This window comes from Corvus moneduloides, chromosome 9 (assembly GCF_009650955.1).
Source record: "Corvus moneduloides isolate bCorMon1 chromosome 9, bCorMon1.pri, whole genome shotgun sequence".
Classification (NCBI taxonomy): domain Eukaryota; kingdom Metazoa; phylum Chordata; class Aves; order Passeriformes; family Corvidae; genus Corvus; species Corvus moneduloides.
In genome coordinates this window covers 15,019,974-15,046,281 of record NC_045484.1, presented here as the reverse complement: position 1 = coordinate 15,046,281, position 26,308 = coordinate 15,019,974, and the positions used below count along the sequence as shown (strand labels likewise).

General features: G+C 41.2%; 1 protein-coding gene across 2 annotated transcripts; it reads right to left on the bottom strand.

The window, feature by feature from the left end:
* Window positions 1-1,140: 1,140 nt before the first annotated feature.
* Window positions 1,141-25,362, bottom strand: CNN3 (calponin 3). Of its 2 annotated transcripts, none has more exons than XM_032117411.1 (7): window positions 25,198-25,362; window positions 6,103-6,224; window positions 5,590-5,656; window positions 4,232-4,369; window positions 3,648-3,764; window positions 2,786-2,932; window positions 1,141-2,232 (listed from the first exon to the last, which is right to left on the bottom strand). In XM_032117411.1, the coding sequence occupies exons 1-7, from the start codon at window positions 25,252-25,254 to the stop codon at window positions 1,885-1,887; spliced, it is 996 nt and encodes a 331-aa protein (XP_031973302.1). In that variant the 5' UTR covers window positions 25,255-25,362; the 3' UTR covers window positions 1,141-1,884. The 2 variants fall into 2 exon arrangements, with proteins under 2 accessions (XP_031973302.1, XP_031973301.1); XM_032117410.1 differs by lacking the exon at window positions 25,198-25,362 and adding an exon at window positions 22,005-22,135.
* Between the last annotated feature and the right edge of the window lie 946 nt (window positions 25,363-26,308).

Genomic DNA, 26,308 nt, shown 5'->3' with positions numbered 1-26,308 from the left:
AGTTTAAAGCCTAAGTTTTGGATTCAGAAGGAGTAGGAAGGAGGGCATGGTGAGGCTTCAGAAAAGAGATTGCTTTCACCCAAACTATAAAAACAACAAAGCTTTTGCTATTGATTTTAGAACTGCTTTTCAGCATTCAATACAATAGTTCTAAATAGTTAAATACTATTATTTTGAAGGGGGAGAAATAGTGTCACTCAGGAAAAGCAGGTCTTAACAGATGTGTTGCTAATAATTCTCTTGCCTCAGCTGCAGGGCTTGGACCAGTGACCTCTACAGAGCCTTTCTAATTTAAATTCTGTGAAATAAATAAGCTTAAGACTTACACAACAAATAGGTCAGCTGAAAGTCAGATCACCACATCACATTCAAAGATGATAGAAACTAATGTAGCACACACAAACAATTTCCAGTCTGGAAGGGAAGATCCTTCATAAACCCAGAACGTGCAAATATAAAACATTTCACATGTGAATGTAGTATGTTTAAACTGCAGTGAACACTTTTAAGACAACCTTGAATTATTTTACAGAAGTCAGAAACTGCAACATTGCCCCCCATTGATACATGCTCTTTTTTCTCTCCTTTTAAAAACAGTGCAAGTAAATTAGTATAGCCTCTCTGCACTCCATGGTGAGGAAGAAAGCATCCTCCATTTAGGAATAAAGCTCTACTATCAGTAACTGGGATTGCAGACCGGCAGGCACAAAGATTGGGTGTCTCTCTACATAATCTACAGCAAGGGTGTTTTGAGTTCTCCAAGTGATGGTATAAAGGCAACAGGCTGAAGCAGAGGCAGCAATAAACATGTGTGATCCTTTTTTGCCTTGAGAAAACAGCAGGGATTTAGTGAACAGCTAAGGATCTCCGGTCATAACCTCAGAGTCATGAAGAAGGAAAGTGAACCTGGCTGTGAAGGACGTACATTCCTCCCCTCTTAAGTCAGTGTCACTCATTCCTGAGAGGTTTTTACAAAATTGTTAGATTAAATCCCATGGAAAAGAATGAACCTGAACTGCAACAGACCAGAGTTCTACATTACCCTTAACACAGGCAAAGGTGATGCTTATTTGGGAATAATTCTTGTGACATCTAATCTTTAAGACAGATAGCATAACAAATGAGACAAGATTGTCTACATACCTTTAAGAAAAAAATATTTATTTATAAAAATACAATGGGATCAGTTTGAGAAGTGTGGCAATAAATACAGTTCAAGGAAGAAAAAAAGCATTTCTACATGGATATATTATGGCACAATAAAAGGTAAATGCACCATCAATCATGGAACTTCTGTTGGCTCAAGACTTTGTACAAGCTCCCTTTTTAGTAAGACAACTATTTCTAAGTTTGGTCAGTGTTGGTAATGGAATGAATACACAATCACAAATGCAGGACTTACCATTAGCAAACAATACCTTAAGAAACATAACAATGATATTAAATCACTAATGAGATATCTTAAATTTAATTGGCAAAGACCACATGTAACTTTAAGCATGAGATTCTTTTATCTCCTCTGGAGAAAAGCTGTAAATATGTAAAATGAAGGCTTAACTTGGTATGTAAAGACCTACTTAAGTAGAGATTGTGAGAATGCATAGCTCCTTATTAAACAACCTGGCTGTACGAGAGCACTCCCCCTTTCACAGTATTCCTTTTACTTCATATGCAGTTATTGTTTATGCTGTAGACTACAACTGTTACAGCGCTAAAGGCAACTAGACAGGGAAAGGGCAGAGAAAGGAAAAAGGAATGTATGTAAGGCAGTATTTCTTTAGGTACATTAAGCATAGTGTAGGGAAGACAAGTAACAATTCCACAAGGCTAGTTTCGTTCTTACTGAATAAAATAATGGACTAATACTGAACTTTTGATGCAAAGCTAGTAATCAATGCCCTGGTCACTGTACTGACCATGGTAATCTCTTTGATAGTCATCTTGGTACTCTCCGTGATAGTCATCTGGGTATTCTGCCTGATAATCACTATCGCTGATTTCTGACCCATTAGTTCCTGTTCCTTGGCTGCCATTATGAATGACAGGTTCTGTGGGTGCAGCACAGTACTTGGGGTCATACACTTGCCGTCCAAGCCCATACACACTCATTCCCTTCTGTGAAGCTACTTTGTTGGTACCCATTTGTAACGAAATAGTTGAGTTATCCACAGGTTGTAATATGTGCTTCTGATCGTAGATGTCTCTCCTGGTACCTGGTGCCAGCATACCAGCCTAATAAAACAGGATTGTAGAGGTTCAGTAAGAAGGTCAAGAGCTGTGATTACTGGATGTATGATTTCAACTAGTATGCCTCACTGAAAGTGCTGAAAATTAGGAATTAAAGTATAACAAAGCACAGCACAGCAGCATGTGTTCACTAGTAGGTAAGTCACAGATTAAAGTCCTTGCAAAAAGGTCCAATTTATGTTCCTCTTTGGAAAGAATATACGAGTACTCTGACTAAGATGGTGCCAGTAAGCAATTTCTTTTTTGCCTTTGTCTACTTAATACTTAAAATGAAGTTACTGTTTTCTTCTGGCGTAACACTGCCAGCAGGAAATTCTAGAAGAACCAGGTCAATTTTATGCCTTAAGACACTCAGCACAGACACACTGGTTAAGGTAAGAGATTCAAATTCCTCAATTACTGAATAAGAGCACAGCTGAACTATACCCACTCACTGCTGCCTGTTAGACTCTGCTACTGGGCACCACTCCAGGCTCTCCTGTCCCAGTAGGCTGAGAGCTGTGTCCACCCTGCACATGTCACACACAGTCCTGCTTACCTGACTGGCTCCTTTGTTAGTGCCCATCTGTAGGCTAATCGTCGTCTGGTCAAATGGCTTATCAGTTTGCATTTTTGGATCATAGAGGTGTCTTCTAGTTCCATAAGCAGTCATGCCTGCCTGACTGGCACACTTGTTGGTGCCCATCTTTATTGGGGAAAGGAAGAGGTGGACAGAAGAAATTATTTTTATTTGTACATTAAGAACAGTCTAAGGAAACAAATATGGTTGGTAACTGTGATGGCTGATAAAAAGAAGTAATTTCAGTGCATGTTTCCCTCATGTAGTTTGACCACTACCTGTAATAAATTACCTGTTCTCCTTACTGAGTTTCAAAAGGAAAAATAAAGGCAACTGTCATCCTAAGGCATTTCAGTGACTGGCATTTGCCCAACTGCATTGCAATTGGAATGGATGTATGCCTCAAAATGTAATAAGTAACTTTTACCTTGGACAGTAATGAGTCATTTATACTGCCACGACTTCTCTACCACAGGAATTTTAAGACTTTATTTTGGCTTTTATGATTACTAAGGAAAGAGAAGAGAATAAAAAGTTTCTACCATACAAGGAACTTCAGCTATCCAAAGACAAGGATGATGCTGCTAATACTAGCTGTTCCTTTCCTCCTTATCACTCTTACAGAAGATTTAAAACAAACAAACCAACCTTCCAGGCAGTGACTTGAGCTTATAAAGCCAATCAACTGCTTACAAGAATTAAAACCTTATTCCTCCTTCCAAGATAAGAATATAGTGTTATTCTGCACCTGGTTTTGCATAAACAGTGTATCAGTTAATCAAAGCAAGGAAGTTGTTCTCAAATGTAAAAAATTAACTGCAAACTTGAATTTCATACTTACCTGCAGGCCAATTACACTTTGACCAGCTTTTAGTTTTCCTGCATCAAAACTTCGTGCTTGTTTCTCTGCATATTTGACACCAATATCAATTGTAGTATGAAAACCTTTAGTTTTTGCCTATGTAGGGAGAGGGAAAATAGAATATTCAGTGTTTGAAGTGTATTTTCTGTCTCCACACCTTGAGCCTGGGCTCTCAAATGATGCCACAAGCAGGTCTATCTCCATGAGACTGTGTGTCAGGGCTGAGAGAAGGTACCAGTTTCCTATGCCATTTGAAGGTGGCACTCCAGAGCTACCTGAGTCAAAAGGATATTCTGCAGGGATTAGTGTTCTCCTGTGAGCCTCCCCTGTTCTGTGTAAGCACATGGAAGCAGTCAGGAACCCTCACTCTGAACTAAGCCTTCCCTGGGGCATGTGGGAGCACACAGCCCTCTGAAGTGCAACCTCTGCAGTATCTCAGACTCTCAGTACTGTCTGTCCTCTCCTGACAGGCTGGACACTCTTTTTTGTATTTACATGGGTTGGAAGGGTGCATCTGAACTGGCCTGTGGATTTGGGCCAACTCCAGGAGTACAAATACTTACCAGACCTGCCAGTGCCACTAGAGTAGTCTGTACTTGAGTCATATTTCCATTTTCAAAAAGATCATTTGCTTCAAAAATATCATGTGGCTTCATGCCGTAGACTTGGATGGCTTTGATAAAATTCCCAATGTTCTCCAGCTAAACAGAAACAAAAAAGCCAGTTTTCTACACAGTGTTTCAAATCAGAAACAAAGTAATTTTAAGCCTTCTGGTGTTGGTTGGTTTGTTTGCTTGTTTTACTCAAGTTCTTTACCTTGTGCAAGCTGGACAAAACAGTTGGCATGGTTAAGAGTGACTGGTGGGAAGTCTGGGATTATTTTTTGTTAGTTTTAATATTGATTTCAGAAATCAGACTAAAAGGTTATCCAGCCTGGCATTCCTCCATCAGTGAGTACCATATACTTTGTTAGAGTGGGCTTTGATAAGAAAACTTGTCTCAACTGTCTGTCCCTTCCAAGAGAAATTCTAATCTAAAACCTGCTTCAAAATTAGAAAATTTTACATAATGTCCATGCTATTTGACTTCAAGAACTGATAATTTTGAATAAAATAAAAACATAACTATGTGGATGGGGTCCTTCTATGGACTGAAGGCATTATCTTGCTCACCTACTGGGACAAATAAGCTTGGGGGTTTATTAGCACATTTTAGCACTATGTGCTGTAGAAATTGGGAGGCAATATGGAATACAAAGAGTAAGGACCAAATCTCATCTTTCCTTCTGAAGTTTTAAGAGGTATTAAAACTTAAAAAAAAAATCCTCGCCCATATTTAGAAGTGTTCAATGCCAAGAAAACAAGGAGGCTGACATAACAGTATTAAGCTAGACCCAGCAACAGCAAAGGCAGCAACCCTAGGCAGCAACCCTTCCAATGCTTGTTCCAAGTGCATGTTGCATCCTCTCCAGACACATTCTGAAGAAGATGCTTCATACAGAGATGTCTGGGTACAGGCAAGCTGTTGACCTAATACCTTGCAGCACTGCCTGGATGGAAAACTCAGTTGCGATTTAATAAAATGTAAACATCTTGGTTTTTTAACTGGGAAAAGGCCTTGCTATAGGGCTCTAAGTTGTTCTTCCATCTGACACTTCCCTGAGCAGCTAAAGTGCTGCTATTAAATACAGGTACTCAACTGCCATTGATGAACCACCTCAGCTGTAGCTGCATTCTGTTAAACACTGTTCATGTCTGCAGCATCCTCAACTCTTGGATATGTATCATATGTAAACTTGGTGCTACTAAGATTTAAGATGTACCACTTTCACAGCAAATTTGTTAATACAGAACAAAATAATTGTTTGGGGGTTAAGGGGGTTAGAGGTGTAGTTCTGAGGTTGGGTTTTTTTTTGTTTTACCTGGTGCCAATTTAGTTTTGATTGATTAATTTTCTTCACTGATCCTGGCTGCAGCTTATTTATAAGCCTGGGGAGGTGAAAAAGAGGGAAATGCTTAAACAATAAATCTCATCCTTATACCATCTGTGCAGGCATCATATAATACTTTTACTCATACTTTTAAGTTGCATTAGTTTCATCAAAATGGTCAATTTCTTGGTTCATACAGTGGATTAGCTCAGTTCTCAGGTCTCACAAGTCTAATAGAGTAACAATTTTTGTGTGCCATTTGATTACTATAGAAATGAGTTATGCCATTAAATTTAGAAACACTTAGAAATCTTAGCTGCAATATAAAAGAGATTTAAGTGTTCATTTTTCCAACAGTTTCAAAGAAGTTGTCTCCTGTCCTACAGTCAGCTATGTTTGACTGTTATTGTTGATGTCTTTTGAAAGGGAATCTTCAGAAAGTCCCTTCTTAGTTCCTTGAAAGTAGAAAGCTCCTAAAAATAAGGTTACTTAATAAATGCTTACTCGCATAAGATTATGCCATCTTTTAATCCCAGTTGAAAGTTTGCACCAATACTCAGCCCTGTAACCTCTTCTATCCAGTTACGCAGATCTTCTTCTATCTGGGGGTCATATTTCAGGGCAATCTGTAACACAAGCAGTTATAAAGTTACTTCAGGAGAGAAATCTCCAGCTCTTCCCCACCCCAATTCCATTTCAGAGTATGCTATAGCTGTTATCCAATAATTTTACTGCTGGATTTTTAAACGGTATTTTATGCATCAGAGTACAGATGTAAGCACTTTATCCCTCTAACTATAATTTTCATGGCTTTACTAAAGGTCTATTTGCAAAAAGCACTTTGAAGCATGTAGCAGTTTTTCCTAGGGTAAGAATTCCTGGAGATCCTGGAAAGTCTTTTGACAGCTGCAGAGGAATGATTTTTGAAAAAATATTTGATTCAAGCTGTACTTCGGCAGGAAGTAAGGAAGGGAAATAGTATATTATGAACACAAGTATTCTGAATTGCCATGCCATCAAGTACTACTGCTCACATGTAGATTTCACTACATGAAAAATTTTATGTAATAGATTTGAAGTTATTCACCTGAAGATTATAGTGGGTTTGCTTTTACAGCTAGTTTATGATTAATGGAGATGACCTAATAAATTTTCTCCTTGTTGCTACAACATTAAGAGTTATCTTGCTGGGGATTCTGGGGGCTGCGTGTGTGTCTTGGTTTATCATTAACCTTTAGTATCCCTGCTATTTCTTTTCTCTTCGATCTTCCTGGAAGACTCTTTTGGAATAAACTGTGATCTCATATTTTAATTGCAAAGAAAGAAAACCTGCAATAATCTTTGAAGTTAAAGGCATCAAGCAGAGACCCAGAGCTGTTAGCAAGATGACTTAAAAACTCATTTTCCAGATGTTCAGACTTCACTACTCTGTAAGTTTATGCTTCAGTCACTAGAAATCAATCCATGTGAAAGGAATGCTTAAAACCAGTGAACTTCAACAGCACCAGCTGTCAACAGCATCCGTGTTCCTTCACTCTGCCCTTTGTTCCCCTCCCCTGAAGGCACCAAAAAGCAGCTCCAACTTCCTTCAGGTTAAACCTGTCACCTTTGCAATCCTTTTCGCTATTGGCAAGTTGGACAAAATGGATTCTGTCACTTGAATCATCACTACTTTTTCTGCAAACAAAACAAGTTATCTGAGCACAAGATTGTGTGGGATAAATAACTTCCACTGGTGCAGAGGTTGGCAACACTTCCACCTTCATTAATTGTCCTGCATGGGTCAGTAAGCAAGGTGGGAAGTGAGGTTACCTTGAGAAACCTGACAGGCAAGCACAGAATGTACCTGCAGTATTTCTAACACGTAGAAAATCAGCTCAGCTACACCAGTTGCTTACAAACTCCTAACAAGAAACTCATGTACAGCCTATCACATTTAGATCAAAATGTACATTTGAGACTTTATACATATAGTTTTAAGACTTCAGCCAAGAAAAGCCAGCTATTAGCAGCTATATTTATACTGCAGGAGATTATAATTCCAACATATCTGAATTACTTGGATAGAGGCAATTGCTACATTTTGGCTAGCATTAGTAATCCCTGACTCCAAACTGACCAAACTACAAATTACAGTACTCTTTTCTCTATGTTTCTTCTAAGGGGAATGGAAAATTCCTGTATCTCTGGCTTTACTTCAAAAACTTGTCTGAGTAATACTTATTTTCCTTAGACTATTTGTAATAGTAGTGCTATGGTGCCTTAGTTACAGATGAGGATAATGGACTAACCCATTCCTACATTCAGATCTTGATTAAGGTGTAAAATTTTGGTCATTATTTTGTACAAGATGACAAGGAAGATTTCATAACTTTATTTTTTAATCATACCTTTTGGATATTAGCTAAGACTAGAAGCAGACTAGGAAAGCTAACTGAAGGTCACAGCTTCAGACATGGCTGTGGTCTCCCCTCTTGAGTGGCAAATAGCCCCTCTTGCACTTCCCTTAAGTTTAGCACCAGCAGCAGCACAACCACATTCATATACAGTGATGGTAGTAATAGCAGGGGTGGGTAACATCTTGAAAATGGTGTATGAAGAAGTCAGCTGTCATCTTTCTCCTTCCTAACCTGGTGATTAGCTTACAAATGACTTTTCATGGATCTTTTTATTTCCTGTGGAAGCAAAGCTTATGTGATCACAGCCTTAATTTGTCTCCCCAGTAACATCTGGCAGAACCCAGCTGGCTTGTTCAAAATTATAGAAGAGAAGCAGTCTTGGACAGAATTGAGTCAGTTTAGATTTTGTGTGAAAATAAATATATGTGCAAGAGAGAAAGATTCCAAAACATCCCCCCCCAAAAGACTGAAATGTAGCATTGTACTCTTCTTACAAATTAGAGACCTATTAAAATCTTGCAAAAGTGACCTCACCCACAAAACCTTAAGTTACGTGTACAGGCAAGACATATAGTGTATAATTTATTTCTGTACCCCACTTCAAATGAAGGAACAGGATTTATAGAAAAGCCAGAACTTTCTATTCTGATGCCCCAGTCAGAAGACAGCAGATAATTTGGGCTGGTCATTCATATGCTGACAGTTCATATTGTGATAAAATCACCATTCCAGCATGCATGTGGGTACAAAACAGGGGTTGAGCTAATCTCCACAATTCTTTAGTTACATATATAAAGAACATTGTGCTTTCTGAAAATTCAGGCAGTTTCAGTGTAGCTTAAAGACAGTGCTAGCCATTCTGCAGTTGAAATTTTCTGGAATAGAACTAGATTGTTTCTACCGCTTTTATTTTTAAACACTAGCAATATTTTTTTTTCCTTCAAAAAAAAAGGAAATTTAGTTTGTGATCATACCACCAAGACACACAGTTTGAAGATTAAACTTTTCTCTCCCAATATTAAAAAAAAAGTAAATATGGAAGCCAGTAGGAGTGAGAACCCTAAAGACTTCTGGAAGTGGGGCTATTTTAATCTTTCTTGGGAAGCATCTAAAAGAAAAAACATGGCAGAAATTTTCCTCATTTAATACTAAGTGCATTCCATATGTGAGATTACAACTGAACTGAATATTAAATTGCTGACCCCATTGCTTGGGAACCTTAGAAATAATCAGGTGGAATTTTATCACTTCTGAAAAACATATACTTTATGTTGGAGTACTTTTACCATGTGTTCAAATCTTGAGCTTTTCAAGAGGATTTGTTTTGGGATATCACTACAGTGGTTATCTAGAGATAGGAAGTAAAAAATGCTTATACACATGAGACTTTTCTTATTGCCACTAAAAGCGTTACTATTAAATCTCCTAGTTTTCAAAGTTGTCTTCACCTACTGCAGTGTTTGACTTAAATATGATAACATTTTTGTTCTGATTTTTGAGCTAGTGGGAAACTAAGTTACAAAAAGTAAAAATTGGTGTTATTTTCTCTGCAAATTATATTCAATCTACCTGAAAGCTAGTGATGTGAAATCTTTAGAATCAGGCTTTAAACATGTGAGAAGAAGGGATTAAACAGGGAGAGTGACAGGTCAGATACTACCAGAAGCAAGGCATTATGCTTACTCTAAATTCTTAGCTCTTCTATTCCCAGTGGCACAACCAGAAGTTACGTAACACTCTTAGTGAATATTTCATATTTTCCATATGTGGATATCAGAGTTGTTCCAGTTTTCCTTTGATTGCTATCTATGAGGTGAAGACAGAGGCTTTGATATAAATGTAAAAAATTATGTCTTTTTCCATTACTACTCATCAACGTGCCAACATTTGATCCTTTATAAATACTTCATGGAAGATACTTAAATCTTACAAGTCTACAGCAAAAGAAACCATTGTCTACTGAAGATGAAAGCAGTAGCTAAGTAGCTTCATTCAAAGTACCATCAGTGCCATGAAAAAAAAAGCTACAGTTTCAGAATACGGTAGAAATTACTCAATTGTAGCAATGGATATAAGATTTTACAGAAGTTTAATATAAGATAGCAGGAAACCAACTGTTAATTTTTTTCCTTTCTTCTGAAAAATATATAAAGTTGTAAATGTTGCTCTTTTTGTTGACACTTCAAAGATACAGGTTTAATAGTTAGAAATATCTTCGAAAGGAAACTAATGTTTATACAAGTGGTCAAAATTATAGGTGATCCAAGGTTGTGGAAGGAAAAGACTGGGTGTTACTTGCCTATTACAAACTGATATACATGTGTTTATGCCAATGTATGTATGCCTCAGGCTGGAATCCTTGGGTTAAACTTGATTCCTTTGGCAACTTCACACCTGATCCTCACACCTAGTTCTGTTCAGGTAGGACTTTCTGGTTTGGGACATGTTGGAGGGTAAAAGCCCTCCCTCAGTGTGTAGTACAGGGACAGTAATAATCATCACTGTTTTTATCAAGCTCATGAATTCCTGGAAGCTAGCGAAGTTCTGCTGGCCAACTTTAATGATCTGTCTGTGTCCCTTGAAGTTACTCAGTGTGCCTGTAGCATGTTTAGTTTGAGTGATGATGTTAACCAGTACTTCACACCATAACTGATATCACATGGACTTTCAGTTGTCCTTTTATACTAATCTTTTCCAAATTACACAGTACACACTGTACGCTAAGGGCAAGGCGTCTGCCAAATCTCCAGTTTAAGAGTTCAGCTGGCTATATTGCTGCTACTCTGGAAAAATACTGTAACAGGATCTCAAGAAAGAGTTTAAGCACACTGCACTTCTTTTTACACTGGGACTAGCAAACACAAATCTTACTAAGTTAAAAAGCAGGTATAAAAGACAAAACTTTCAAAGTTAAACATCGTGTCATAACAGCTTGCACTTCTTTGTTCTGATGAAATTTCTGATTAAAGCTGCAGGCTTCCTGCCCTCCCCAGCAGGAGTCGGTTTAATGTACAGCATGCTAAATTTAAAGTACTAGTAGGCATTTGAAAAAACTGCTCTCTAGTCATAAGTTTTGACAAGAAAAGCCTGTACTTGTCAAAGTGCATCAACAATTCTATCATAGGAACTGTGTTTGTCAATAAAACTTAAGATGTATGTACATATAAAACTGCAGCAAAGTAGGTTGTACATTTTGGTTTTCCAAGGTAAATAAAGTACAGGGCCATGTACAGCAAGAGAAATAACCAGGACTTTACTCCAAGATAAGATAGCATTAGGAAAAGGTTACATATATGCTTTTTCACCAAAGTGAACAGAAAAATACATAGAGCCCTAAGTTTTGGATTTTAACGTTCTTCATAGGGCGAAGTTTGGTATGGCCCATATTCTTGCTTAAAGTAACACAAAATTACTATCTTTTTAATTAAAAAACAAGATTGAGTAGAGAAGGCTTACTGAATTTCTAATAAGTATAGGAGCATATTCATCTTGTACTGAATTTAATTAATGTCTAGCCAGGGGATTAATATTAATTTTACACATTTAGATCATAAACTACTGAAAGCAAACAAAAACAACAAATGGAAAACTCCAGGCTTTAAGGCCTAAGGTTGTACAGTTTCAGTTTTAAGTAGCAATTTGTTCCTGTATCAACTTTTCAATCCTTATTAATTTGGAACTATCTGAGTGAAACTGAATTGCTGTGGTTTCAGTGCTGCCTTTGCAAACATCCTTTGCATTGAAATAAGCACTACCTTCAGCAGTGATTTGTCCTGCTGAGGCCAAAGACAGCAATGATGATACTTCTTTTTTTCTTTGCTTGGCACTAGTTTGTGATGAAATCTTTTTCCTACCCCTTTTAAGGCTTTATGATGGGGTATGGGGAAAGATGAAAGCGAAATTCTCTCCTGGTATCAAGACAGAAATAGCTCTTGAAAGTCCTTACTGCTCAGAAGTGGGGAGTCAGGCAGACCACAGCCAGTCCCAAGTTGTTATCCAGAATTCCTGTTGATCACCTGGTGTTCCAGAACACACTTTTGCATCACCTATCTAAAATTTACACAGCAAAATATCTGGGAGAAGAAAAGTGTTAAGAGCATACTGGCTATGTGAGTAACCAAGAAAAAGGCACAGAAGAGTAAACTCTTCTCATTAAAGGAGAGGGAGAATGACTTTCTAATTTTTTTCTTTTTAATTTTACAAGCAAGCTAAAACTTTCCTTTAAAATTCTATGGTGTGACTAGATTACTATACATATCTAATCTTCAGCTTCAGAGGTGACAGAGAGTGGCAAGGACATAATCATTGATTATTTAGTCATAGCGTAAATAAATAGCACACCCTGTAAGTTGAGACAGAGAACACAAGAGTGGAAAAATATAAAGTTTGATTTTTACTGAAAGTGGATAAGAAGAGGAAGTGACAGGGTACCAAGGTGATTGTCAAGGGGAGCTTCTTGCCATATCAACCCAATGCGCTTTCATCATAAGGACAAATTAAAATTCCCTGTTAATTTCACGTATGTTCACCTGGATTGCATGCAAAAGCAAACGTCAGAGGAGGCATATTTGTGCACTAGAAACCCAAATGTAAAGGGAATGTGACAATCCAGATGAAAACCAAAGGGGAAAGTACTTCAAAAACTCAAAACCACCATTCAGTATGCCCTGGTATTTGAACATGCTTTTTTTTTCTGTCATTATGGACTATTGTACAGAAAGGCAGAGAACACTGCATTAACACTGAAAGATCTCACTATATCCCAATATGCTACTTAGAACAAAAACTTTACAGATGTATCCATTTTGGTTAATATTCAACAGTAATTTTTTTTTTTATGTGTAGCATAACTGATACCCTGCCAACATCTCACTGTTTTCTCTGTAAATCAAAATTTAGGCTACAATCTTTAAAGAAGAGAGGGATGAGCATTAATCCAAAATTCTTGGCACTCTTCTCATAGGCACAAGTTTAAACTCTGAAGTGAGAACAAACCATGCCTCAAAGTTTCCAAGTCATCTTACAAGTACAGATACCTGTAGTCATGCGTGGTGCTTGTTGCCAGATCTGCTGGCTGGAAGAACAGTGTTCTACCCCCTGGCTGTCCAGTAGGACTTCATGACATTTTGCAAGCTATTCAAGAAGCCAGTGCTACCATCTCTTCCCCCAGAGTGCACCAACACTTGGGACACACGCCTGCCCTTGGACTGAATGCTGGCTCCCTCTTGTTCTCAAGCAGCTATTGCAATGCCCTCACTTATTCAAACATGTTCTCAGTTTTTCTTGCACTTCTTGCTCTTATCATGTTTTGTCATAGTCACAATTTTCTGGCTTTTAACTCCAATTCTCCTTAGTCATCAGCTTCCACTGTCAACTGTAGCACCTTGTGGTCATGCCACCATACATTATACTTCTTGGTGTTGAATTCCTTTGCTCTGTTTATTTAGTCTGTATATTGCTGAACTATTTATATTTCTTCACAGAACATGGTTCCAGTAGTATTCACTACCTATTATTCTGAATCACTGCTGGTTTTTTGTTTCAAAAAACCACTGGGATATGAAATTTCTTCTCAGCTAAAACACAGCTGGTCCAACCCAATGAACAAAAGCCTGTTAGTCCCTGATGGGAACTTAATTCTCCTTGCTCTGAAATCCACCACCAGTATGACTGATATGACACAGCAAATCTGGGCAGGCTCTGACATCACAAGCAGCACTGTCTCCTGAAACAACACACTGAGTGCTGCACGGAAAATCCTGGTAACCTGACAGACCTCAGTGATGCCTAGTTAATCTTCTTTTGTGGGGGAAAGGAAAAAAAATCATACAGAAAAATCTGGTGCATAAACAGAAAAAAACTCCAAAGCATCTGAAAACAATTTAGTTTTTCCAGTAGCAACCCTGGAAGCATCTCCTGAGACAATTGTTACTGTAACTCTGGTGGAACAGTAGTTCTCAAAGCCTAGATGGAACCTGCAAACAGAAACAGCAACATCAATCATCACTTAGTCTTTCTCAGAATACTTTTTTAATCTATTGCTACTACAGAAACCCAGGAAATTATATATTCTTTCAAGCTTATTCACTTTTCTCCCCAGTAGAATGCCTTCTAAATATGTAATTTTATAAGTGAACTGTATTGTGACTTGGTAGCCCTTCCCCAAGGCCCAACTGTGCTGACAAGTCTTTCAAATTTACCTTCCAAATAGGACTACAGAATCTGATTATTTCAGTCTGAGTCTCTCTCCACGCCTTTTTTTTTTCTCTTCAAACCCTCTTCACTTACCAAAACCAGAGTAATTATGTTCTACAGCAGCAAGCAGGTAACTGGTAACTCAAACACACCTCTCAGAAAAGTTGGCTAAAGAAAGTGCTGTAAAATTTACTCAAAATGCACATTCCTTCTGCCTCTCAAGCTTAGGCACAGTCTGTGCTGCATTTTCTCAGCACTTTTTCCAAAGGTAAACCTCAAGGCTCTGCTCTTATTGCTCTAATTTGCCTGCACCCAGTAAGCTCAGGTACTTGATTCCTTGCTGCCAGCTGTGATGCCAGGCATAGGCTTGACTGGGAAATGAACAGATGACACGGCAGGTCCTGAGGCAACAGGCATTTCCCACCCGACTGCAGTGACACTACTTGGTTGCCTGTCAGCCTGCACCAATTTAACTCCATGAACTCACATTAGCTGAACAGGCTCACTGAGGTGCCTGTGATAGGTATTCATACAGAAAACACAGTTTCCTCTCATTCTTACTGCCATTTCATCCTTGCACATAACAATTCAATTTTGTAATTTAGGTGAAAGACATGATTTCTTGAGAACTTCCTTTAGCTGCTTCTGGTAGTAAGAGCTGCCTAGATTTATCTTTCATAAAGGTAGTAGATCAAAATCTTTCAATTCATGCATAGCATGTTTTTCTGGTGGACGTAATTTTCCCCATTGCTAGTTTTCTTAGCAGAAGCACAAGAAATGCAGGTTTCACACCCTAAGCTTTAGAAGACTTTGTCTATCAACAGCTTCATACTCTGGTTTTGCTTTACTGCCAGCAAAAATATTGCAAGAATGAACTTGGCACAAAGAATGAAAGACAATGATAATCTGCTGCTCCTGGTCCTCCACCTCACCCCCTCCTGGGTATATCTCTGACCAATTTAAGTTCAGTAGGTGATGCATAAGGCTGATTATAATCCAGGAAACATTCAAAAATATTTTGGATTTGGCAACCCAGACAAGTTGTGCTTTAACCACATAAAAAGTGTTTTAATGATTTTTTTTTAAAAAAGGTTGATGGCCACAAACACGTTAGAAAATGTTTATTTAATTTTCTAATAATATACATCTTTAAGAAGAAAGTCTAAGAAAAGTAAGACAAAGTGACAAAATTTATGATTACATGAACTTCTAGCTCAACTTTTTATTTAATGAAAATATAGTTTTAGTAACGTACAAATCAAGCCATAAGCCCACTACACTGGAGTTTATGAGTAAAGAAGAAAGTACAAGTGTGAAAGCAGAAAAGACAGTCAAACTCCAAAGTAACAGGTTCTGATTCAATACCCTGTAGAAACTTTCAAAGCAGTGTTTTCCAGCAATTCAACACAAGCAGAAAGAACAGCTGGCACTGCTGGGGGTGGGTAGGAGATGCACATACACACTGCGTCCAAAACTCAGGATGCCACAAGGCAAGCTGTGGTGTCATTATGCTGCACACCTGAACTGACAGTAGGTTTGAAATACCCACCCAGCAGAATGGGGGCAATGCTGTGCTGCAAATGACTGCGAGATGTCTCAATCCTCAATTATTTAAGGTTCCATAATTGTTCTGTAGAAGAAAATGCTCAGGTGCACTGGCCGACTAACTTTGTTAGTTATGTTTTGTTCCCATACTGTTCCATTCATTCAAAGACCAGTGTTTTATCTCTGATATTTAATCTCACAATCTTTGTTTACTTTTTTATTAAAACCATCTAGATTCTTTCAAATAGAAGTAGCTTTCCATATCAAAGACATTTTCATACCATCATTTATTAATGATAAAGGCTGCTATCAAGACAGACCATAGTAAGAAGGCATTAGTCTTTTTTTTCTTCAACAGTTACTTGTACTTTTTACTTGTATAGGGCCTGATTAATACAACAATGTCAGCAAGGTAAGGGAACTTGCAAGGTAAGCTTCTTGCAAAATTAAGCAAAGAGCATTTAGTCTTAGCACACCAGATACGTGCCTGAACTACACATTCATGAACTACATCTTCATTGACTTAACACTGTATTGCCTTCCAATTACGATATATAATGGAACTTCTAATTGATCTCCCGCAGTGTTATGAAGTGAACCAAAGCAGTGGCAGCTCAGGCTGGTCACACAGCGGGAATCACAACAGGAGCTGCAGTACAGGTCCTGCTCCAACACATCCTTCTGCTTGGTGTGTACTGGCCTGAGCTCTGACTTTGTGTTCTGCCCATGCTCAACACAGAAGGAAAATACTCCGGTGGGGTCCATGTCAGCAGCAAGGCAGGAGCTGCTTTTCACCATGAACTCTTAACTATAACCAAATCCCTTCCCAAATGCATGTGTATTTTATGCCTCACCTTTTGCTGTGAAGACTTCTAGTATTTAGTCAACTGATTAAGGACAACAGAAAAATACTTTTTAATTAAATTATTCATATTCAAGCAAAATCAGGGATACTAAGATAATGCTGTCTGTAAATAAGAGGCTGTAGCAGTGGAAATATCAGCAGGAAAGCAATATAACAGGAGAGCTTTCTTAGCAGGAAAGCAAAGTAAGGTTTTTACAATAGTGACATCCAGTTTTATCCTGGGAAGAGCTATGGTACAAACATGCGAAGCAGGACAAGATTTGTTTAGAATCCATCTATAATTCAGCCAGCTAGGATTTTCAGGAGATCAGATTCCATCTTCATGCAAGTGTTTCAGAACAGCAAGAAAGCGCAGAAATATTTCGGTTTTGCCCAAACCTAGGAAACCACTTGGTGTTCAGATCCTGTGTGTATGCACAAGCTACATATTGTTTCACTTCACTGTACCTCTTAAGGATTACTTGGTATAAAGGTCTGCCTAAATAAAGTCCTCAAGAAAAATCCTGTGTTGACCCCAGAAGACAGGGTTGTGTCTTGGAAGGGAAGCAGCAAAGGCACTGAATGGTTAAAGTCTGGTTTCCATGAGCGAATGAGTATCAGTGACCAGGGCAAGCTCAGGCTCCCAAGGCTTAAAGCCTGCTTGGCCCAGCTGCTGGGACTGGGCAAGGCGCTGGGGAGAGTCCAAGCAGGGCACTAGACCGTGGCTGTGACAGCAGCACTTCATCCTCGCTTCAGTGGCCTCCCCATACTGCCAGCTCCTCCAGGGGCACCAGTGCCTGCCAGCCTTTGCCAGTTATACATCCAGAATAGCGTCCACTTCGGGTAAAAGAGATTGTATAAGCAGCAAGAAGTTTAATTAGGTCCCCCCTCTAAATATCTACTAAAATCTGAACAGGTTTGAGGAGGAGGAGGGGGAAAAAAGCGGGGGGAGGAGGGAAGGGTTACTGTGGCTTAAAAAAAAAAGTCCCAAACATGGAACCACCCACCTGAAGAAAGTCAAAACAGTTTTTGAGAAAAACACTGTAATTCAACCCCACTAAATAGAAACAATGATATAAGTTACTGTGAGACACTACTGCAGAACCAAATGTATTTACTCAAAAGAGAGTATTTGCTGCTGAACATAGCTATACAAGTTAACAGTTGTTTAGAATCAGATACTTACAAAAAGCATTTTTAAGCAAAAGTCTCTCTTAAAGAAAAAAAGAAAGATTTTCACATGATCTCACTTAGAAAAAATCTGTTTCAAATTGCCCTACGTGTCCTGGCCTCAAGCCCATTTTTACTGAAGGCCTTTCCTGTACAGTTCCATAGGGGATGGGAATCTCTACAAAGTTTGCCTTAAAAGGACGTGTCAGATGCCCAGTGTATACCACTGTTATGCAGCTACAGAAGCTAACAATTCTGAGTACAAAGAAGTGTCTATCCTTTATTCTCCAAGGCAAATTATAAACTATTTGCAGGCAAGAAAAAGCATCCAAATTAATGTTCTGTCAAAAAAAGACAAGGTGAGACAAAAATCAGTGATGTGCTGCTCTCCCACAAGAATGTGTGCATTCATCTGTTTTATGGGTATTGACTCAGCAACAGGACTATAATCAGTATTTTTCTCTAAATTTTAAGCTAAGTCTAACTCTGAAACCACATAAAGACCACATTCATTTGTAAATTTTAAACAAGCAAGCATTACTGTAATGCAAATCATAGTTTTTATTTTCTGAGGCCGCTAATCCCATTTAATTGTCGTGACTGTCAAGCTCTATTTGCTTTCTTCAGAAGTGTTCTAGTCATAAGAGGTACACTGTGAGCTTGCATTCAAAGGATGCACAATACTTATCTCCTTAAAAAATAACCTTAGCAAGTTTTATGATTTTCTACCACCAGTGTAAGATTTACTAGAAGGTTATTAATCCACCATAAACAAGGTCACTGTAATACACTTTATACAGGCACAGAAAATGCTTTAAATTTTAAAGTGCAGACACAGTGTGCTTACTAAGGTTAAACATAACAAAAGTTTCAGCCAACATCCTCACTGTTCATCTACTTGTGCCCCATGCTGGTGCAGCACTGGCAGTTCTGTCTGTGCTGTCCCCACACAGGAGCAGACCCGTGTGGTGCTCCACCTCTGCCTTGAGGTTCATGAGGCAGCAGGAGCTAATCCTGGCTATGCCATGCCATTCATCACCTTCCTCCTAGAAAAAATGGTGTAAGATGAGAGGCAGAACTGGAAATTACACCCCTCACTCAGGGCTTAAGACGGGCAGTGACACCTGCCCTGCAGTTCAAGCACGGCCTGCGCTGCTCCATGCCTCAGGTCTGAGGACTCCAAAAGATAACTGCCAACTTTGCAATGAAGTGTCAAAATTTTCTGGGGATTTAAACCACTGGGCAAAGGAAGTTAACTCCTGTGTCAGTGGTTTACAGCAATAGATGTTCCCGGGGCAGCCACTTTCATATATCTGTTTAATCTACTCTGGGGCTCCCGAGCTGTGACACTGGGTACAGGGCATATCTACCAGGCAGGGTTGTGCGAGGGCTCCCAAAGGCAAGTCTCGTTTGTGGGCTTGGGCAAGTGTGCAGAACAGGCATGAGTGCTAACATCCCAGCTGCTGGCAAGAGAAATGTTTCCATGGCAAATCACTTGCTTCTGCTCATTGTAAAAAGAGATGTATCCCTGCTATGAACTCTCAACCCAATGCTACATAGGCTCCATCGCCATTAGTCTGTACCTCTTATTAGTGCTGTAGTATTAATACTTCTATTGAAGTAGCCACAGAATTGGAAACCTACACTTGATCATGCCTAAGAGAACAGACCTGTCCTGAGATTGTAATAGTGAAAGTGGAAAATGGATTAGACACATCAAGGTAGAGTAGACACACTGAGAGAGTAAAGGATGAAGATGAGTGGAAACATTGTAGGTAAGATTCTCCACTGCTGGCTTATCTTGCTTGTCTAAAAACAACAAAAAAAATCTAATTAATCTGCATTAATACCAGTTCTCAGTCAGTATGAGAAGCCTTCACACACAGGATTTAACACCAGGAGATAGGTTACTACAGCTTAATAAAGCCAGTGTATAGATGCTGAAGAGGCAAGCAGGGAAATTTTCTACCTTTTACAGTCTCCTATGAAAGTCTCTGTTCTCGTGCGAACTAGCTGAGAGACGGTTTCCTATTTTGTAAACTACTTGCAGGTGCAGAGTGTTGTGACAATGCAGTAGATATTGTTTTGGTTCATTGAGAATAATATTTTGAGAATGGGAACTATTTCTCTCAACCAATCATTTTGGTGGGAGGTTAATCAATAGGCCAATCATGTAATTTCTCTATTGCGAATCATGCTATAAAAAGACGGGTTTTTGGCATTAAAGAGTCAGCCTTGACCATCTTCTCTGACCTGAATTTGTGTCGTTCTTCATGCCATGCCTGCGGACAACAGTGACACCAGTGATTCACTGGGTTTCAAAGAAAAAAAAATCCTCTGCAAAATTTCCAGCAAGAGACTAAACTCATGTTTCAGCAGCTGAGGTGCAAACACGTTCTCAGAAGTGCAAGAGGCATCTGCCCAGAAAAGGAATACAGCATGCTTTGGAAGTGGAGGACAGCAGGACCATGCTCAAGTAAGTGTTGTTGAATGCAAGTAACTGAAATTTAACATTGTCAGTCAAAGTAAAACTAAGCATCAGAAACAAGTAACCAGCAGAGAAATTGTAAACAAATAGGAGATTTCTCATTCATTTTTTTAATGTATCAACAACCAATTTATCTTAAGACTAACTGACAAATAGATGGTTTCATTTTTTCATTTTTTATATCACCAACATGTTTTTAAGCGATGCACGTAGTTATTGTGCCAAATATTGATTGATGGTAAGTTTAACTATGGAATTATTCTACTGTCATATTTATGTTTCATGGACAGTTTTGCTGTTGACTCAATTATCAAAACTGTACCATTAAGTACAAAGTTACGCAGTTTACTTGAACTGTAGATCTGTTACCAATGTCTGTATCTAGCTGGAAGAAAATCACAGTTCTTTGAAAAAAATACAAAAACTGGACACAAAGAGAAAAGTTCTAATGCTTTCCACAGTGAAACTGATATTTAGCTGGGAAATGTTAACTTCAAGAGCTATGATCTACTATCAGAAACCATGAATTAACCAGAGCAAACTGAAGTTTAATGCTTGCTCCTATAAAGTCTTCTGCCACTTTCTCTGAAATTCCATTTTCAGTATATATTTCTATTACAATATTTCTGAGAGCACTAAAATATTAGATTTTTTTATTTATTCCCCATGCAATAAAATGAAGATAATGCAGACGGTCATGCAGGCTGATTTTATTTTAAACTAAACATCTGAATTTAATTCAAAATTTGTAAATGAAATATATTACTTTAAAAGTTACATAGCTGTCTACGTGCAAGAGAGAAGGAATGCAGAGATCTTATACTGTCACTTATGATGACAGAAGCTATTGTCCTCTGCTCTCAAAGCTTAAATTTTCACTGCCTTTATCCACTACAGTATCAATATTTATTACATCATTTCAAACAACATTAATAGAAATTTTATCAGCAGCAAACATTCTTACCTAGGGTTCATAAAATTTGGTGAGCAAATCTAAAATTTTGTTAAAGGAAAATAGTCTAGAGGAAGTATGGCATGGTAAAGCAAATGTATAGTAGGAAGAGTTGCATTTTAAGAATGGAAAAGGATATTTTTCTGTTTTGAAAGGAGGGATGAGAAAGAGGAAGAAGAGGGCCTAACAGCTGAACCACAGACAGCCAAAACTTATCTCACTATTAAATCACTAATTAAAAAATCTGAAAGTTAATTATTTTAATCTGGTTCCCAGATAAAAATATTTATTAAAAGAAAAAAAAAGTAATTTCTGGAGGACGCAATTAAATCTGTTTATTTGGTGTGTAGCAGGTAAAATAGAGGACAAGAATTTTCTTCTCAGCAGTTTCAAGAGGAACACAATAATCATACTTAGGGCTGGTTTGCATTATTCACCACAGACTTCAATTATTTTTTGTTAATCTGTATTTGCCCTCAAGAAGGAAAGCAAGAAACACTACTGCCCTCCTGCACACTTGCAAAATAGGGAGATATTTTGTTTACAGGCTTCACTTGTCTAACAGCCTTCCCTTTAAAAAGTTTGTTTCCCTTCCTTTTCCATCTTGCTAGGGCTTGACCTTTCAGCGTGGCAGCTGCAGGGATGGGATAACTCACTTCAGTTATTCCGCTGTCTTTAGAAAGTTTGTAAAATGGTACTGACCAGTGACAGCTTCCTAATACAGGCATGGCTCAGAAGGAAAGTCAGGGACATGCAATAAATGCTATGCAAAATTTAACTCCCCATACAAACCATACTCCTGCCCATCCTTACTTTCTTATGAAGATGAAACTGGCACTGCATCAAACATAAGAGGAGGGAGAAGATAAATGCCTGCCCCATACAAATAACATTTCCATGGGAAGGGTGGAGTCACTAGGAAGCAGCTGAATGAACTGGAACCTCTCCTCCTGCTGCCCAGTGTTCCTGTTTGTTCCACACCTTCTGCAGTGAGACAATGGAGCATAAATCAGAGACAAATATAAAAACGAGTTTGCAGCTTTATCTAATTGCATCATCATCTCATGCTATGTCAACCTCACATACTGCAGAAACTCCCCCATTGCTCAAGAAGAAAATTATTTCTTGCCTGCAGAAGAAACCATCCATTTCAATCAGTTTAAAGAGCTCCCCACTGAATATTTGTTTTGGATCAAATATCTTCTGTGATCTCAAGCAAACAGGGAATCAGCTTCAAAGGGATTACACTAGTTAAGACTACCTACACATTTCTCATGCAGACAAGTTTCCTTACAGCTGGGAACCAGTACACAAACTCCATGGTTTTTTTGTAGAAATGAGGAAAAGAGACCCCTAACAGAGACCAGACACCATATTGGTGTGAACTAAGGTAAGTAGCAAAACAAGAGAAGGGTGGAGCCTCAAAAGGAAAAGAAAAAAAAAAAAAGGAAAAAAATCCCTAAACACCAAACTAGACATAGATTTTAAGCTTAGAGACTGAATCCTGAACCTCAATTAAATAAAATTCTTAAAAAGTATCAGGACATGTTATATTCATCTATTCAAATACCACAGCAAACAAAAGGTCTCTCTGAACACTAATACAATGTCAAATGAGAAAATAAAAACCAAAACCTAAGGATTTTTTTATCCAGCACAGCTGGACCCTCAGGCAGCATAGCTGTGAAGCTGTCTGTTTTCTGCAGAAAAACATTGCTTGGGATCAGCACTGAAAATTTCAAACAAGGGTATCTAACACTATCATTCAAGCAGGGAGGTACTACAGCTACTTACAAACATTACCCTAAGAGCACATTAAAAAACCCATAACACAATAGTTTGCACAAAGGCCAATATTTTAGAAAGCGTGATTATAATCAGTAGCAAAAACTGATCCTCCAGGAGTTGGAAACTAATTCTTCAAATCTTCATGAGACAGAAAAATCTGGAAAAAGGCATTTCTGATCTTTACAGAGACATTATCTGCTGATCCTCTAGAATTATACAGATGAACAGACAGACACACATCTAACCCACAAACACATGCAAGATACTAGATTGGAGGTACACAATATATCTGTATATAACACAACTGCTTTGAAATTTGATCTCTTACAGTGAGAACAACATTCTAAAAGCTCAAGGCTACATCTCTTCTGGAGTTTTTGCTGTTCATTGGTGGCTTTTTTGTTTGCTTGGGTTTTTTGAAGGGAGATGAGTTCATTCCTCTTTGGTGCACTTGAATTATTTTCTATGGCACTGCTGCAATGACATTTCCAAAGAACGCAACAGAAACCTGCAAACAAGTAAACTGGAGCTGCCCCCAAACATCCATCCCTCTGCAATATTTGCATTGAAGGCAAAGAATGTGAGTGAAACAAAACTCAGCAAAATGAAGTAGAAGGCCCTTTGCATAAAGGTGTGAAATACACCAGTTTCAAACCCTCTGCTAATGCATGGGCTTGGAACAGTTCCTCAGGAGGGCCTAAGGAAGCGGATGGCAATAAGAAACTGAAAGAAAGAACAAAGAACTAACTTCTTCCCATCTTGTCCCCATTAAGGGATCACTGTTAAGCCTACATAATTTTGGCAATAATTTTTAAAGTAGAAGAGCATCTACTTTCTTCCTAATTAACATGCAATAACACACTACACGTTTTAGGCTTTTTTTTAGGTTTGGGTTGTTTTGGGGTTTTTTTTCAGTGTGTAATGGTGTAGATAAATCACTAAGTTTAGATGCTGGAAGCAACCACTCTGGAAGACATTTGGTTACATGATGTCATCAAACTTTGCAGCAGAACCCACAACCATCCTGAGAAAGCCAATAAAGAAAAAAAAAAAAGCAAAATGTTATTTTGTAAAGCATAAATTACAATGTTTAAAGGAACGACTTTTCTCCCTACTCTCCTTTCGACTCAGCTACAAGTAAAACAGGATTTGGGGATGCTGAAGCCTGAAACCAGGCATGCGTGAGAAACAACCGGTTATTAAATAATACCAGGTTTGGATTTTAAGCCTGTGAATACAGACACTGAGCACCAACTTATCCCCACTTGTTTAGCGGTGTAACTTTTATTGCAAAGGTTTTTCCTCTTATCAGGTAATTGTTCGCTGCAACGTAGCAGCCACTATAACAGGACAACATGAGACACCTTTTGTTCCTAAGAATATGAGAAGAACCTCAGCAAAGCCGCGCACAACTGGCGCCCGCCGCTCCGGCCGCGGGGCCCGGCTGCTGTCAGCCCTGGCTTTTCTGCCGCTTTCAACCACAGCCCCTGGCACGGCGGCGGCCGCCGGGCTCTCCGTGCTGGCTGTCCCCGCTGGCGGGGCTCCCCGCGGGGCGCGGGACCCCCGCCCGCAGCCGCGCCGCCTTTGTGCGCCCCCGCGGGCGGGGCGGGGCGGGCGGACAATGCGCGTCTGTGCGGGCCCCGCGCCGATTGGCCGCGCGCCGCCCGTGCCCATGATGTCATGCGGCTGGAATGCGCCGCGCGGGGGGCCGCGAGCCGCGCAGTGCCCGCACCCCCCCGCACCCCTCCGCGCATCGCCCCGCTCGGCGGGACCGCCCGCGCCCTGCCCGGCTCTGCCCCGCCGGGGCACCCTGCCCGCCGCGCCGCGCCGCTGGCTGTGGGACTGCTGCGGCCCCCGCACCGCGCCCCGCCCTGCCCCGGCGGGAGGAGAAGGGACGAGCGGGATGTCCCGTGCCAGGGCTGCCGGCGCGGGCAGGTGCAGCCCGGGCGACCGCGCGAATCGCGACTCCGCACACGGGTCCGCTCGGCGCTGACAGCTCTCCGGTGCCCGCAAGTTTCCCGAGCGCTGCCGCGAAGGACAGCGCTATCCCAGGCCGGCGGCGGGCGCATCTTGCGCGCCTGCACCGCGCGGGGCGGGCGGGACCCCCGCCGGTAGCCGGAGGCAGCGGAGCCCCGCGTCGCGTCGCGCCTCGCCTCGTCCCGTCCCGCCCCGCCGTCCCGGCGCAGACAAAGCCCGGCGAACCCCGCGCTGCCCGTACCTTGTTCTTGACCTCGGCGGAGAGCCCGTAGGAGGGCCCCTTGTTGAAGTGGGTCATGTCGGCGGTCTCCCGCGGTCCGGGGGCGCTGATCGCAGGCGCTGGCGGCTCCGGGCTGAGATGAGAGTCCGCCCGCGGCCGCGGAAAGTTCTAGTCCCTCCCCCCTGGCCCGGCCCCGCGGCCGCCGGAGCCGCCGAGCGCCAATCGGGGCGCGGGGCCGGGGCAGCCCCCCCGGCGGGCCGGGGAGGGGGCGCGGGGCCGCGGGGAGGGGCGCCCGCCCCGCCCGGGCCCGCCCCGCCCGCCGCCGCCGGGCGCCGCCCGGGGGTCCGGCCGGGGCGGGGAGCAGAGCGGAGCGGGGGGACGTCAGCGGGAAGGAATCCGCGGGCACCGAGGGCCGCCGCCGCGGAATGCGCCGCGCCGCGGATTGCTGCGGCACGCGGCGGACCCGGGGAAGTGGGGGGGGGGGGGGGGAGGGGGGCGGAGAATCTCGGCGAGGGACCGGCGGCCGCGGTCCGGCGCTGCCCGGCCCTCACGGGGGCCTCCGAACTGCCGCATGCAGTGAGAAGCCCCCGCCGGACCGGGATGACGGCACTGAGGACAGGGAAGCCGGGAGGACGGCGGTGGCTCTGCGTTCGGGGCGATGCTTGCCCTCGGGCCCTTCCCGGGCAGTGTGGGACCGCCGCCGGAGAGGAGGGGTCGGGGAGCCCGGGCAGAGTGGGACCGGCCGCGGGCAGGGCTGGATGCCGGGGGAACGCTCATGCACACCTCTGTCTTGCGCTGTGCCGTGGCCTGAGCTACTTGTGAAATTCCTTGAAAGGGTTACAGAATATCAGGAAACTTGGAACAACGCTGGGAGACGGAGCAAGACGGAGGAAAGACGTGCACAAGTCGTCGAAGTGAGATTGAAGTGTAGCAGGACGACGGGCTCATGCTCGTCTCGATCTCATAGTTCCTCTGCACCATGTGCTCCTGGGCACGGATCCTGCGGGAGCCAGCACCTCCGGAGTTTGGTGCGGGTCACCCCCTTCCCTACGGCGTTAAGGCACGGAAAGACAGCGCTGCGCTGTGTTAGTGGCCGCTGGGGAGCCGTGGGAGTCCCGTCCCTCTGTGGAAG